The sequence below is a fragment of the Henningerozyma blattae genome, chromosome 4, assembly GCF_000315915.1.
Source record: "Henningerozyma blattae CBS 6284 chromosome 4, complete genome".
Lineage (NCBI taxonomy): Eukaryota > Fungi > Ascomycota > Saccharomycetes > Saccharomycetales > Saccharomycetaceae > Henningerozyma > Henningerozyma blattae.
This window is the reverse complement of record NC_020188.1, coordinates 835,239-848,528: the sequence shown is the minus strand read 5'-3', so window position 1 is coordinate 848,528 and position 13,290 is coordinate 835,239. Positions and strand designations below refer to the sequence as shown.

General features: G+C 30.2%; 7 protein-coding genes across 7 annotated transcripts; 2 read left to right on the top strand and 5 right to left on the bottom strand.

Annotated features, from left to right (window-relative positions):
• Positions 1-220: 220 nt before the first annotated feature.
• On the bottom strand, positions 221-1,207 carry CTK2 (Ctk2p; the record flags this gene model as incomplete). The annotated part of the gene is made up of 1 exon (XM_004180312.1): positions 221-1,207. The coding sequence occupies one exon, from the start codon at positions 1,205-1,207 to the stop codon at positions 221-223; it is 987 nt and encodes a 328-aa protein (XP_004180360.1).
• Positions 1,208-1,672: 465 nt separating this feature from the next.
• HCA4 (RNA-dependent ATPase HCA4) lies at positions 1,673-4,000 on the bottom strand (the record flags this gene model as incomplete). The annotated part of the gene is made up of 1 exon (XM_004180311.1): positions 1,673-4,000. One exon carries the CDS (start codon positions 3,998-4,000, stop codon positions 1,673-1,675), a length of 2,328 nt encoding a protein of 775 aa, XP_004180359.1.
• A 522-nt stretch (positions 4,001-4,522) lies between these two features.
• Positions 4,523-5,224, top strand: PML1 (Pml1p; the record flags this gene model as incomplete). The annotated part of the gene is made up of 1 exon (XM_004180310.1): positions 4,523-5,224. One exon carries the CDS (start codon positions 4,523-4,525, stop codon positions 5,222-5,224), a length of 702 nt encoding a protein of 233 aa, XP_004180358.1.
• A 393-nt stretch (positions 5,225-5,617) lies between these two features.
• KAR2 (Hsp70 family ATPase KAR2) lies at positions 5,618-7,672 on the bottom strand (the record flags this gene model as incomplete). Its single annotated transcript, XM_004180309.1, has 1 exon — positions 5,618-7,672. The coding sequence occupies one exon, from the start codon at positions 7,670-7,672 to the stop codon at positions 5,618-5,620; it is 2,055 nt and encodes a 684-aa protein (XP_004180357.1).
• Positions 7,673-8,318: 646 nt separating this feature from the next.
• TAD2 (tRNA(adenine34) deaminase) lies at positions 8,319-8,957 on the top strand (the record flags this gene model as incomplete). Its single annotated transcript, XM_004180308.1, has 1 exon — positions 8,319-8,957. One exon carries the CDS (start codon positions 8,319-8,321, stop codon positions 8,955-8,957), a length of 639 nt encoding a protein of 212 aa, XP_004180356.1.
• Positions 8,958-9,035: 78 nt separating this feature from the next.
• On the bottom strand, positions 9,036-10,649 carry SNX4 (Snx4p; the record flags this gene model as incomplete). The annotated part of the gene is made up of 1 exon (XM_004180307.1): positions 9,036-10,649. The coding sequence occupies one exon, from the start codon at positions 10,647-10,649 to the stop codon at positions 9,036-9,038; it is 1,614 nt and encodes a 537-aa protein (XP_004180355.1).
• A 1,824-nt stretch (positions 10,650-12,473) lies between these two features.
• Positions 12,474-12,959, bottom strand: TBLA0D03350 (uncharacterized protein; the record flags this gene model as incomplete). Its single annotated transcript, XM_004180306.1, has 1 exon — positions 12,474-12,959. One exon carries the CDS (start codon positions 12,957-12,959, stop codon positions 12,474-12,476), a length of 486 nt encoding a protein of 161 aa, XP_004180354.1.
• Positions 12,960-13,290: the final 331 nt, after the last annotated feature.

Below are 13,290 nucleotides of genomic sequence, written 5' to 3'. Positions count from 1 at the left end.
TTATTATTATTATTATTATTTATTATTATTATTATTATTATTATTATTATTATTATTAGTAAAAATACTATTCTAATAAATCAAATCCAAATGATGATATTCAATAAATGACTAATACAAATTCTTTTAGGTAGACACTTATTAAAAAGATGGCTAAAAAGTCAATTTGGATTTTCTACAATAATTTTAATTCTATTTAAGGTTAGCAAATTTAGTAGCTCTATTTAATTTCATTTTCAATAATAGTACTGTCTAAAACATATCGTCTTTCCTTTATGTTGAAATCTCTAATTTCATTTATGTAACTATCCAAATCTAATTGATCCTCACTGAGCATTGAAATACCACTCTCCTCTCCTGCTACCTCTTTAAGCTTCATAAAGGTCTCTATGCTTAATGATATTTTGTTATAATTCTTAATTTCGAAAGAATCAAATTTATTAATATACATATTTAATATAGTAAAATAGGCCTCATCAGAAAAATCTTTTCTAATACTATATTTATCGGTGTCAAAAAAAGGTGATTCATAATTGCTTTCTTTGTAATGTAGTTGAAATATTTCAGAAGATATCTTCAAAATTACAAATGATATCAAAAATCCTGGTAAAATCAATATTAATTCGGTATTTAAAACATCATAACAAATTATCCAACCTAGTTTACATACTTCTTTATCGACCTTCAAGTCTTTACCGATTAATATTAAACTTTCACTCAAATTAATACCATGATTCAAATAATAAATTCTATAATCAAAGCAACAGCTTTCTAAAATTCGTTGTTCTATTTGTATAACTCTTTTTTTGAAGTTTTCAAGTACTTCTGGGTTTATTTTGGCGTTTTGATTTGACATATTTTCAGCTTCAGTATTTCTTAGTTTTAGTGCTACAGAGCAAATCTCATTTATTTTTTTAACAGTTTCCATTTGCTTAGAGCTTAATAGGATACAACTTACTCCAACAATGAAACAATACTCAGATTCAAATTTATTAAATAGATAATATCTCTGATAGAAATAAATAGAGGTTTCTAGTGTACACCTTGGAAATTTTAACTCATAGCATATCTTATTAACTTTATTGAGTATCTGTGTTTTATTTACTTCATAATTTAATTTGTTATTAATAGTATGTTTCTGTAGTCGTCTAATTTGTTGTTTGTTAAAGAATGGCCTCGACTTTATTATTTGACTCTCAAAGGACATTATTATTGTAAATATACTTTGAACACGGTCTAGTATTTTATTGAATTTGCATAGTTTAATCTTATTAACATTCGCTGCTTTTTTACTTTTTCAGTGATGACCTTTTTCAAGAATAATAATGTAACTTTAAGAGTACGGAATTTTCTAATAGGATGTCTTTTGAAAAAAACTAACGCTATATGGCAAACAAAATGTGATGTTAGTACTCAGCTTTCGATTGCAAAAAATAAATTAATATATTCTAATTTATGGAAAGGTAACCAATAAATTATTGCAATACATTCGGACTACCAGCAATTAAATTAAGAAATAATCAGAACAATATCGAATTCATATCAATACTTTAAATCAATTGAACCTAACATTAAATGCAAAACTTTCTATTAAAGGCTAATAATATACAATGTTGAGTGCAGGGCTATACAAATACAAAAAAAACTTGCAACTATTTAATATCAACGGTTCCTAATTACCAATCAGCTTGGCAGTCAAAGATTCTAAATCTTCCAGAGTGTTTGGCTCTTCCATCTCGATAATGTTATCATCATACTCACCTTCGTAATCAGATTCATTATTTCTTTTATATGAAACTTCTTTTTTGGTACGCGAATCATCATCAGAATCACTCTCCATATCATCACTTAAGTTACCAGTACCAAGGAAAGCTTCATTTTCAGGCTCTTCATTAATTCCATATTCTTCTGCATATTCATCTTCAATTTCTTTTCTCAACATTTCTAATCTTTTTCTTTTCTTTTCTTGCTTCTTTTCTTTTGCAACTTGTTTATCTTCAATATCAACCTCATTCATTACTTCAGTTTCTTTGGCTAAAAATTCCTTCTTTTGATCCTCAGCACTACCTTTATTAATAAATTCTTCTTCACCCTCTAATTCATAAATTGGATGGGCTTGTCCATCATCATCGAAAACCATTTTAGTAGCGTTTCCCTTTGATGATAATGACGCTTTCTTTGATAAGGCCTTCTTTTGAGATCTTTTGGAAGTAGGTACAATTAAATCCGGTAACTCTTCCTCTACCAATTTATGGTCTTGACGTTTTATAGTCATGAAATCATCATCTTCATCATCATTAGCCTGTTGTTTGGTAATATTTAAATAATGTTCACTTAAGATAGTTTGATTCTTACGTTCAAACATCTTGTCATATTTGGTTCTAACTTTTGTTTCTTGTTTAGCTTCATCCGTAGACTTGTCAATATTTTCAGGTTCGCCATCTTCATTCATCTTTGATAGTGCCATTAATGACCTTGAAGCATTCTTCTTTTGTTTTGCACGTTCTATTGATTTCATACCTTTAATTTTAATCTTTGGAGCACCTGGCAAACCTAGAGAATTTGCATACTCTTCAACTGGTAACTCATCAAATTTAAAAACTTCTTTATCTTTTTGAATATAAATCGATTTAACGTAAGAAATAAAGGCTTTTTGTCCCAAATATTTTAATTCAGGATCTTGAAATAAAATAGATTGCAATTGTGGTTTAATTGATCTTTTCTTAGATTGCTTAATTACCAATTTTTTTGGCTCAATTTTTTTGGAGGCTAATCTCTTTAAGAACCCAGCCTCTTCAGTTGGTGTTAGCATAATTAGAGATTTACCTTGTTTACCATAACGAGCACATCTACCTACTCTATGAATATATGTATCGACATCTTCAGGGCAATCAACCTGGACAACCCAGTCAACAGATGGGAAATCGATACCTCTTGCAACAACATCAGTAGCAAATAAACAGACTTGCTGTGCTCGGCTAAATTTATCTAAAGTTTCAGTTCTTGCCTTTTGTTTTTGTCTACCATGTAGATGCATTAATGAGATACCAGGTTGTAATTTTCTAAAAGTTTCATATACGAAATGAACTTGCTTTGATGATGATAAAAATATTATCATTTTATTCTTTAAGTGAGTCTTTATAAAACTGAAAAGGGTATCCAGTTTATCCTGCAAAGGTACATCAATATAAGATTGTTGTAAAGTTTCAGGTGTTGCTGAAGCACCAGTTTCATTTTCCTTAACAATATCCAAAGTACCAATTGATTTATAATCAGTTAATGATAATCTAGCCAAATCATCCAACGATTGAGATTGAGTTGCTGAAAATAATAAAGTTTGTCTTGATATAGGTAAGTTATTGACAATAGCATCTAATGTTTTTTTGAAACCCATATCTAAACATCTATCTGCTTCATCTAAGACTAGCATTTGTAAATTATTTAAATTTAAACCAACAGCTTGATCCATGTGCTGTAAAATTCTACCCGGTGTCCCAATTAAGATATTAATTCTAGAGATTCTTTCAGATTCAAATTTAACATCTTTACCACCGATCACTAAACCAGCTGAAAAAGAAGTGCGTGAACCAATTTTTAATAAAACTTCATAAATTTGAATTGCCAACTCTCTTGTTGGAGAAATAATTAAAGCACCAAGGCCATCGAATTCAGTCCAATTTTCTCTATATAGTTTTTCTAAGACAGGAATCAAGAACGCTAATGTCTTACCAGAACCCGTCTTAGCAGCGCCTAATACGTCATATCCTTTTAATGAGATAGGAATTGAATTTTTTTGAATTTCAGTTAACTTAACGAAAGAAGCTTCTTTTAAACCTCTTAGAGTGGCATTACTTATCGGTAAATCTTTAAAAAATACTGCATTCGAATTTTTTGGGTTATATTCTTCAATACGTGTTTCCAACTCTCTAATATAATCTTGTTCTCTTTTACGTTGCTCTTTACGTTGAGAGGTTTTTGATTTTTGCTCTTTCTTAGCCATTTTTTATGTTGAATTTATAGCTATTTAATAGTGTTATAAATCAATAAATTTAATAGGCTTATTTTTTATAATGTTATTATTTTAAGTCATTCCATATTAAAAGGTTTCATTAAAAATTAATTTAGTGATGAGATGATTTAAATGAAATTTTTTTTTAACTGAAACGCGATTTTTTAAGAAAACTGCATCCGTACATTTATATAAACTAGTATAAACTAAAATGATTACTATGTAGCAAAAAATAAAAACAAATCATTAGTTTCTAAAAGCATAAAAAGTAAATATCCTGTTGGAACGATTAGCCTGAATAATGATGAAATAAATTTACACATTTAGACTAAAATATTTTAAAAACAAACATTCTTTTTTAATTTCTGGAAAACTAGGTTTATTTCTTTAAATAAGCTCGGCAAGGACTCAAGTGAGAATTTCATTTAATTATGAAGAGAGATTAAAAGAATTTTATTATATCATAGATTGACTAAATAAATATTTTGAAATTAGGCAGACTGGAACATAATAATGTATAAAAGGACGCGATATAATAACAGAGATTCGGATAAGGACTCATCTCAGAACCGATATAGATATAATAACAGATACCATAATAGATACGACAGGTACGATGATGGTCGCCGCTCCTATCAAACAAACCAATATCATAATAATGAGAAATTAGTGACTAGAATCTTACCAGATTTTAAACCATCAGGATTATTAGAGCTGGATTCTAATAATATTGAAGGGGTTCATATATTACATGTGGACCCTTCTGATAGCACTAGTCCTGAAATATATTATTCAAAATATCCAACTTCATCAGAGAAAATATTTAAAATATCTATATTTAAGAATACAGCTGACTCAATGAAATCTAAAGATAATGTTTCTGAAAAGCCTATTGAAGAAATAGAATTATATGATCAAAAACATTATCTTATAGGAAGAGATAAGATTGAAGTGGAAAATGAAGATACTGTAAAAGGAAAAGACATAGTTGTTGCTGATATCCTTTTAAAAGATGAAAAATTAGCTAAACAACAATGTGTTTTACAATTTAGAGAGATTAACGGTGAATTGAAATTATACTTGATGGATTTAAATTGTAGTAAAATTGATACATTAATTAATGATATGGTAATACCGAAATCTAGATATGTAGAGCTAATTAGTGGCGATGTTATCGTATTAAATAAATTTGAAATCGTTTACGTATGCAATTGAAAACTCCAAACCAATTTCGTTATATATATATATATATATATATCGGCATATATTTTAAATTTAATGTAATACAAACAAATATTATTAATTATAAGAAGGTATGTTAATTAATATGATGTAAATATGAAATATGGAAAGTAAGTAAGTTATATAAAAAAATTGTATAAGTACAAGTACCAACAGAAATAAGATTTCAATTATTTTTTAATCATAATTTCCGTATATATATTTTTGTTTCTTTATCATGTTGAATAGCAAAATATGGTTTAAATCATTTAATTTATTTTTTAAATTTTTTGTTGCTGTGTTTCTTTTTCAATGAATTTTTTTTAAAGATTGTAGTTGTTGGTTTTTATTATGACAAGATGATTTTGAAATTTCAAAATTTCAAAATTACAATTCATCATTTTCGAAATAATCTCCATCATCATCATCGTCGAATAAATCATCATCATCATAAGCAGCACCACCTGATGAAGCACCTTCACCAGCACTACCGTATAACTTAGAAGTGATTGGGTAAGCTACTTGAGATAAAGATTGATATTTTTCTTCAAATTCTTCAGCTTCAGCAGTTTCGAAATTGTCATCTAACCATTCTAAAGTATCATTAACAGCGTCCAATAAAGTTTCTTTATCTTCTTCTTCCAATTTGGAAGCCAATTCATTATTGACTTGGTTCTTTAAGGAATGAGCGTAATTTTCTAATTTGTTTCTGTTTTCAATTCTAGTTCTTAAATTGGCATCTTCTTGAGCGAATTTTTCAGCATCTTCCACCATTCTTTCAATTTCTTCTTGAGATAATCTACCCTTATCATTGGTGATAGTAATGGATTCAGATTTACCAGTACCCTTATCAGTGGCACTAACAGTTAAAATACCATTGGCATCTAAACCAAAAGTGACTTCAATTTGTGGAACACCTCTTGGAGAAGGTGGAATACCAGTCAATTCGAATTTACCTAATAAATTGTTATCCTTGGCCATAGCTCTTTCACCTTCATAGACTTGAATCATGACAGTTGGTTGATTATCAACAGCAGTAGAGAAGATTTGAGATTTCTTTGTTGGGATAGCAGTGTTTCTCTTAATCAAAGGAGTCATGACACCACCAGAAGTTTCAATACCTAGAGTTAAGGCATTAACATCTAACAAGACAATATCTTCAACACCTTCTTCACCAGATAAAATACCAGCTTGAACAGCGGCACCGAATGCGACAGCTTCATCAGGGTTAATACCCTTAGAAACCTTTTTACCTTCAAAGAATTGTTCTAATAAAGCTTGAACCTTTGGAATTCTAGTAGAACCACCAACTAAAACGATATCATCAATATCTTTCTTGGATAAACCAGAATCTTTTAAAACTTTTTCTACAGGTTTCAAAGTCTTTTTGAAAAGATCTAAATTCAATTCTTCAAACTTAGCTCTAGTCAAAGTTTCAGATAAATCAATACCATCAACGAAGGAATCGATTTCAATTCTTGTGGACATTTGAGAAGATAAAGCACGCTTGGCCTTTTCAGCTTCTCTCTTCAATTTGGCTAAAGCCTTGTTGTTATCAGAAACATCAATACCGTGCTTCTTCTTAAAAGTCTTGATCAATTGTCTAACAATCTTATAATCGAAATCTTCACCACCTAAATGAGTGTCACCAGCAGTAGCTTGGACTTCAAATACACCGTTTTCAATAGATAACAAAGAAACATCAAAAGTACCACCACCTAAATCATAAACAATGATTTGATGTTCATCATCAGTCTTATCTAAACCATAGGCAATGGCAGCAGCAGTAGGTTCATTGACGATTCTTAAAACGTTCAACCCAGCAATAGTACCAGCATCCTTGGTGGCTTGTCTTTGAGCATCGTTGAAATAAGCTGGAACTGTAACAACAGCATGAGTAACTTTCTTACCCAAATAATCTTCAGCAATTTGCTTCATCTTACCCAAAATCATACCAGAGACTTCTTCAGGAGTGAATTTCTTGGATTCACCTTTAACATCGACTTGGACAACTGGTTTACCCTTTTCATTGATAATATCAAATGGTAAATGTTTAATATCTCTTTGGACAGATCTGTCGTTGAACTTCAACCCAATCAATCTCTTAATATCGAAGATGGTGTTCTTTGGGTTGGATGCTACTTGGTTCTTGGCAGCATCACCAATTAATCTTTCATTTTCCAAAAATGCAACATAGGATGGGGTAATTCTATTACCTTGTTCATTAGCCAAGATTTCAGTCTTACCATTTTTCATAACAGCCACACATGAGTATGTGGTCCCCAAATCGATCCCAATAACAGTACCATAGTTTTCATCTGTACCAGCAGCATTAACCAATGAGTTTCTTGGAGAAGTTAGGGGTAAAGCAACTAAAAAGAATGTGTATAAGATTGCAGTTAGGGGTAACAACCACGACGAAGGTTTCCTTAGATTAAACATCTTTATTTATGTTTTGCAATAGACGATTGTTGATGATCGTAAACTAAACGTAGAGTAATCGATGAGATGACTAGTACAGTTTATAAATAGAACCAGACTAAACCAGAATTGAGAACGGACTAGCCAAATACCAAATATCAAACGTACAATAACGCCACCGAGATACAAACTATATATGTATATATATATATATATATATACATATATAAACTCGTGTAACCAACAACTCACAGAGACCACGGTGGCTTGGCTCTGTCTAAACGCCTAGTGATATTTTGCCATGGGGGCCAATTCTCGGTGATTCTTGCCAGCTGGCTTCTGAAAGTTTGGTGAATTTTCCAGAACCTTCTGCGAAACACGACGCGTCGCGAATTTTAATTTTTTCATTTTTGTGGAATGGACGTTTATGGGATCTCGCGCGAGATTTTTTTAGACTTTTGTTACCCGGCTGACGGCCGGGGTTGCCTATTTGGGACACCGGAAATGTCCGACGCAATTGCCTGTTTGGGCAGTGCTCGTGAGATCGCCGCTCATCTTTTCTAGATTTATAATGGTTGAAGTTAATGAGTGTATTATATATATATATATACAAACAGAATATAATATAGCAAAGTAGGATATATATATATACATACAAGTGTAGAGTATGGGACAGCAGCTGCCACCAGTAGACTGCAAATGGATGGAACTTGCTGTGAAACTGTCTAGATATGCTCTAGAGGTTAACGAGACGCCTATTGCTTGTGTAATAGTTAACCATGATACAAATAAGTTAGTCTCGTATGGGATCAACTATACAAATGCATCTCTTCGTGGGACAGCACATGCAGAGTTTCAAGCTATGGAGCTGATCCGTGAAAAAGTGTCAAACGATTCTTCGTTCTTACAAAATTGTACTCTATATGTTACTGTGGAACCTTGTATCATGTGTGCATCTTTGTTACAACAGTTGAATATCAAAAGAGTGGTCTTTGGGGCTAGTAACGATCGTTTTGGAGGAAATGGTACCGTGCTAAAGATACAGGATTATATAGTGTTGAAAGGATTGATGTATAAGGAGGCGATTCTTTTATTGAGAATGTTTTATAATAAAGAGAATAAGTCAGCTCCCTTGCCTAGGCTGAAATCCAATCGGAAATTGGATATGGCAAGTTTCCCATCTCAAGAAATTGATTCGGAAATTTCATCTATAAATAGCACAACTATACGATGGGACCTTTTGAATACAGTTCCAGAAAGAACTTTTATAAAAGAACTGGATAAACAGATTCGTACACCAGCCTAATTCATTCGTAATGCATATTAATATATCTTTTATATATATATATATATGTATGTATAAATCATAGTTATATATTGAGGACTATTGCAAGTTGGATTCGATCTCCTCCCAAGTCTTTAACATCTTTTCATAGTACTCAATATGCTGATCAGCAAGGTTATTCATCGTATTGCATAACTCGTTGGTTTTGAAATCTTCAAAAATTTTGATCTCCTTAAGAATCTCCTTTTCAAAAATTAGATCGATTTTCTTTGATTTCTCCAATTCAATAGTCAAAGAATCAATTTTTTTATTTAATTTCTCTACTTTATCACGTTTATTCATCTCGACATTAATCCCTGCAAATTCTTCCAATTTATTGGTTATGTAACTAGTGGTGCTTGTTGTGTTAGAACTTGAATTCGAATTACCACCAGAGATTAGATTATTCTTATCATTAATGGCTTTATTTAAATACTCATTTAATTCTTCATAATCAATTTGTTTTTGTTCTTTAATTTTAATCATGGATTTTACAACTTCCACATATTGTTCCATATCCTTGATATCAATATTATATTCATAATCAATAAATTTGTTTAGATCTCTTAAATTATACATGTTATTAGTAATCCCCTTGTTAAACTCTTTTAAATTTAAACTTAATTTATTTTCTAAGGTTTCATTATTAACAATTTCTTCAATGTTTTCAATAGAATTACTCAATTTATTGAAATCTTCAATAATAGAATCATTCTTCTTTATAATCTTGTCGTTAATCTTATTGATCTTATTTAAATTGTTGATTAATTTATCAGCTTTCTCTTTGATTTCGGTTATCTCTTCATTCTCATGCTTAACACTCTTAAATGCATTCATTATAACATCACTAATCATTTCTTCTTTTAAATGTAATCCGGCAATAGTAGACCCTACACTATTAGAAGCATTATTTAAAGGATTATTACTAACCCCATTAGAATCATTACTATTGCCGTTACCATTAGTATGTGTATTATGGCCTAAACTTTTTTTATATATTTCCCAATCTTTACTAATTAGAAACATTTCAAATATATTACTATTTTTTAAAATTGGATGTCTAGATATACGACTTAAAAAATTCTGTATACTATGACATCTTCTTTGTGTAAAACTATTGGAAAATCGATCCCCAGATATATATTCTAATATCTTCTTATCAGGAATGGGTGGGATGATGCTCATGGGGAATTCATTTGTAAGAACGTTATACAATATTATTAAATCGTTATAACGTCTGTGGACAACAATAATTTTCTTATCAAGATCTTTCAAATTCGTAAGATCTTCAGTCCTGTCATTAATATTTTCTTTATGATATCTTGGATTATTAGTCTTGGTGGAGATTTGATAACTGATGTACAGTCCACTCGATGAATTGGAATTAGTAGAGTTATTATTTGTTTCATTATTTAATATATCATTATTCCCATATGAATATGAATTACGTCTTTTTTGTGGATCTGATACAATAATTTCCATAAAATACTTATTATTATCAACTTCCTTAGTGTCATTAGTATTATCATCAAGATTAGTATCATCATTCCTTACTAATTCTTTTGGATTAGCAGTTCTAAAATCTTGATCAGATATTACATCATCATTAGTAGTAGTATTATTTTTATTCGTAATTGCGTTGGGATTAGACGAATTATTTGACGTATAATTCATTTTAATAATTTGATTATATTTCAATTGATCGTAGATTTTTGTAATATAATTATAAAGGAACTTTCTGGAGTTTTATTCTTATTTCTTTTATTATACATTCAGTAAGGCATCTAATCTAATATTAGTACTTGCCCATCCCTTCCCTAACTTCCGGTTAAATTCACCAAAATTAAACACGTCCTACAGGCCGGGTAAATAATAATATCATAAAATCATTAAGAATAAAAGGTTTTAATCGGAGTCGAACCGGGGCTATTTGTTCCCCAATGGAGAATGATCATCCCATATATATTTAAAAGACAAATGCCACAAATTATGTATTAGTAGCGTGAAATATTGGATGTCTGTAAAGACGACCTCTCAAATTAATCTAGCGAGTATTAAAGCTAAAATGAAATAATTTAGAGAAATAACGGGACAAATGATACTGAATATCACATAATAGATTTATTGCTATTTATTTGATGACAACTATGTATATGCTTAATTTTGTATATGGAAGTGCGACTACGTTTTATCTTAGTCGATTATACAATTATACTTGACCCTAATGTTATTATATATTATTATCCGGAAAAGAACAGAAGATAAAAATTAGAATTTCATAGTTGCCCTTTGGTAGTCAATAGAAATTAATTATTAGGTATTGTATTATATTAGGAATAGGATAATATTAGTGTTATATATATAAGGAAATTTTGTAGTAATGGCTATTTGAAAGATATTTGGCCTCAGCTTTTTGTTTAATAGTGAAAAGAACAATTGTTTTTTTCAATATTGACAAGTTTCATTCAAAGATATATTAGAACACCTTAATATACAGTTGTTCTTTTTTTGAAATTTATTAAGCATTTTTTGTTGTTATGGATTCATAATATCTCCAAGAATTTAAACCGCATTATCCTTAAAAAATCAACTTAGTATTGATTAAGAGCTAGTACTACGTAAAATGTTCTGATATAAATAAATATTAATAAATTGAAGTAAGCAAATAAATATTAATAAATTGAAGTAAGCAAATAAATATTAATAAATTGAAGTAAGCAAATAAATATTAATAAATTGAAGTAAGCAAATAAATATTAATAAATTGAAGTAAGCAAATAAATATTAATAAATTGAAGTAAGCAAATAAATATATAAAGAGAAATGCTCTAATGGACTAAAAAAAAAGGAATGCTTTTGAAAAATTCTTTTAAGTTTTTAAGCTTTTATCCCAAGAAAGCTTTATAGCTTCTTTATAAGTTGGATAGTCTGTTAAGCCTTTAAAAGACTCACCAAAAAAGTTTCTCTATGGTATGTATTCAATAGTAGGCCTAATCTCAATCTTTCAACCAAGTCCAGGTTTCCAATCCAATATCTTCCATAACCAACCAGTAATTTGTCATCATTGGCAGTTAATTGTTCAACATCTTCTGGATGCAAGGCAAAATTACCTATCTTAATAATATTACCTTTCCAAATAGATCTAACAAAATCATTAGTACCCAATTTATATTCATCAGTACCTTCAGTCATATATGGATTATTAGGGATCTCTAATACCTGACATGTTATCATAGGTATCCCAAGGAGATAACCGGATACCGATTCTGTCAACACCTATTGCTTTGATTAATGCATCAACAACTTCTAAAACAAATCTTGATCTATTTTCAATTGAGCCACCATATTCATCAGTTCTTCGGTTAGAATGAGAATCTAAGAAGTTGTTCAATAAATGGCCATAGGCACCGTGAATTTCAACACCATCAGCACCACTATCAATACAGTTTTTAGCGGCAATCATATAGTTTTCGATATATTGCTTTATTTCATCTTTAGTTAAACCAACTTGGGGATTATTTGCTTCCTTAGCTTCTTTTCAAAAATTTCATCGATATAAGCACCAGCTGAAGCAGACACATATTTGTATCCATTTGCTTTTAAAAATTTAGGGGAAGCTTGGCTACCTAAGGCGTACAATTGAACCCAGGCAAAGGATTTGTTTTCATGTATCTTGGAAAAGAATTTTTGCCAGACCTCCATCTGCACCTTAGAGTAAATAACAGGTGAACCAGCATAGCCACCAGCCTCTGGAGAAATATTACCAGGCTCAGTAATAATCATGGTACCTGGACTTTGGGAACGTTGGCCGTGATACTCAATGGATAATTCCTCGTTTAGAATATGAGTCTCTGGGTCGGCTCTCATTTTATTCAAAGGTGGTATGATAGCTCTGTGTAAAACCATAGTCTTACCAACCTTCATAGGTTTAAACAAAGTAGTATGTTTTAGAGAAACTGGTTTGAATTCAGTATTGAAAGGCATCTTTGATCAAATTGAGTTATTTGTCTAGACAGCTAAAGCTCTGTATTAATATAAGTAGAATATCAGTTTAAGAATAACCTACGGATTGGTTGTATGTTAAGTGTGAATTAAATAGACTGTTACAAAAGATTATTCATTGTTAGAATTTTTAAATGTATATATATTTATATGAATATATTCTAATATAAATTTTATTTTGCAATTGTGGTAGCTGTTATCAAATTATCATTTCTAAAAATATAAAATGTTGATTGTTAGTAATAATGAAGCATCTTTGATAGATGTTATTGTTGAAAACACAAGAATGTGAAATTTTAAGGCCTATAATACG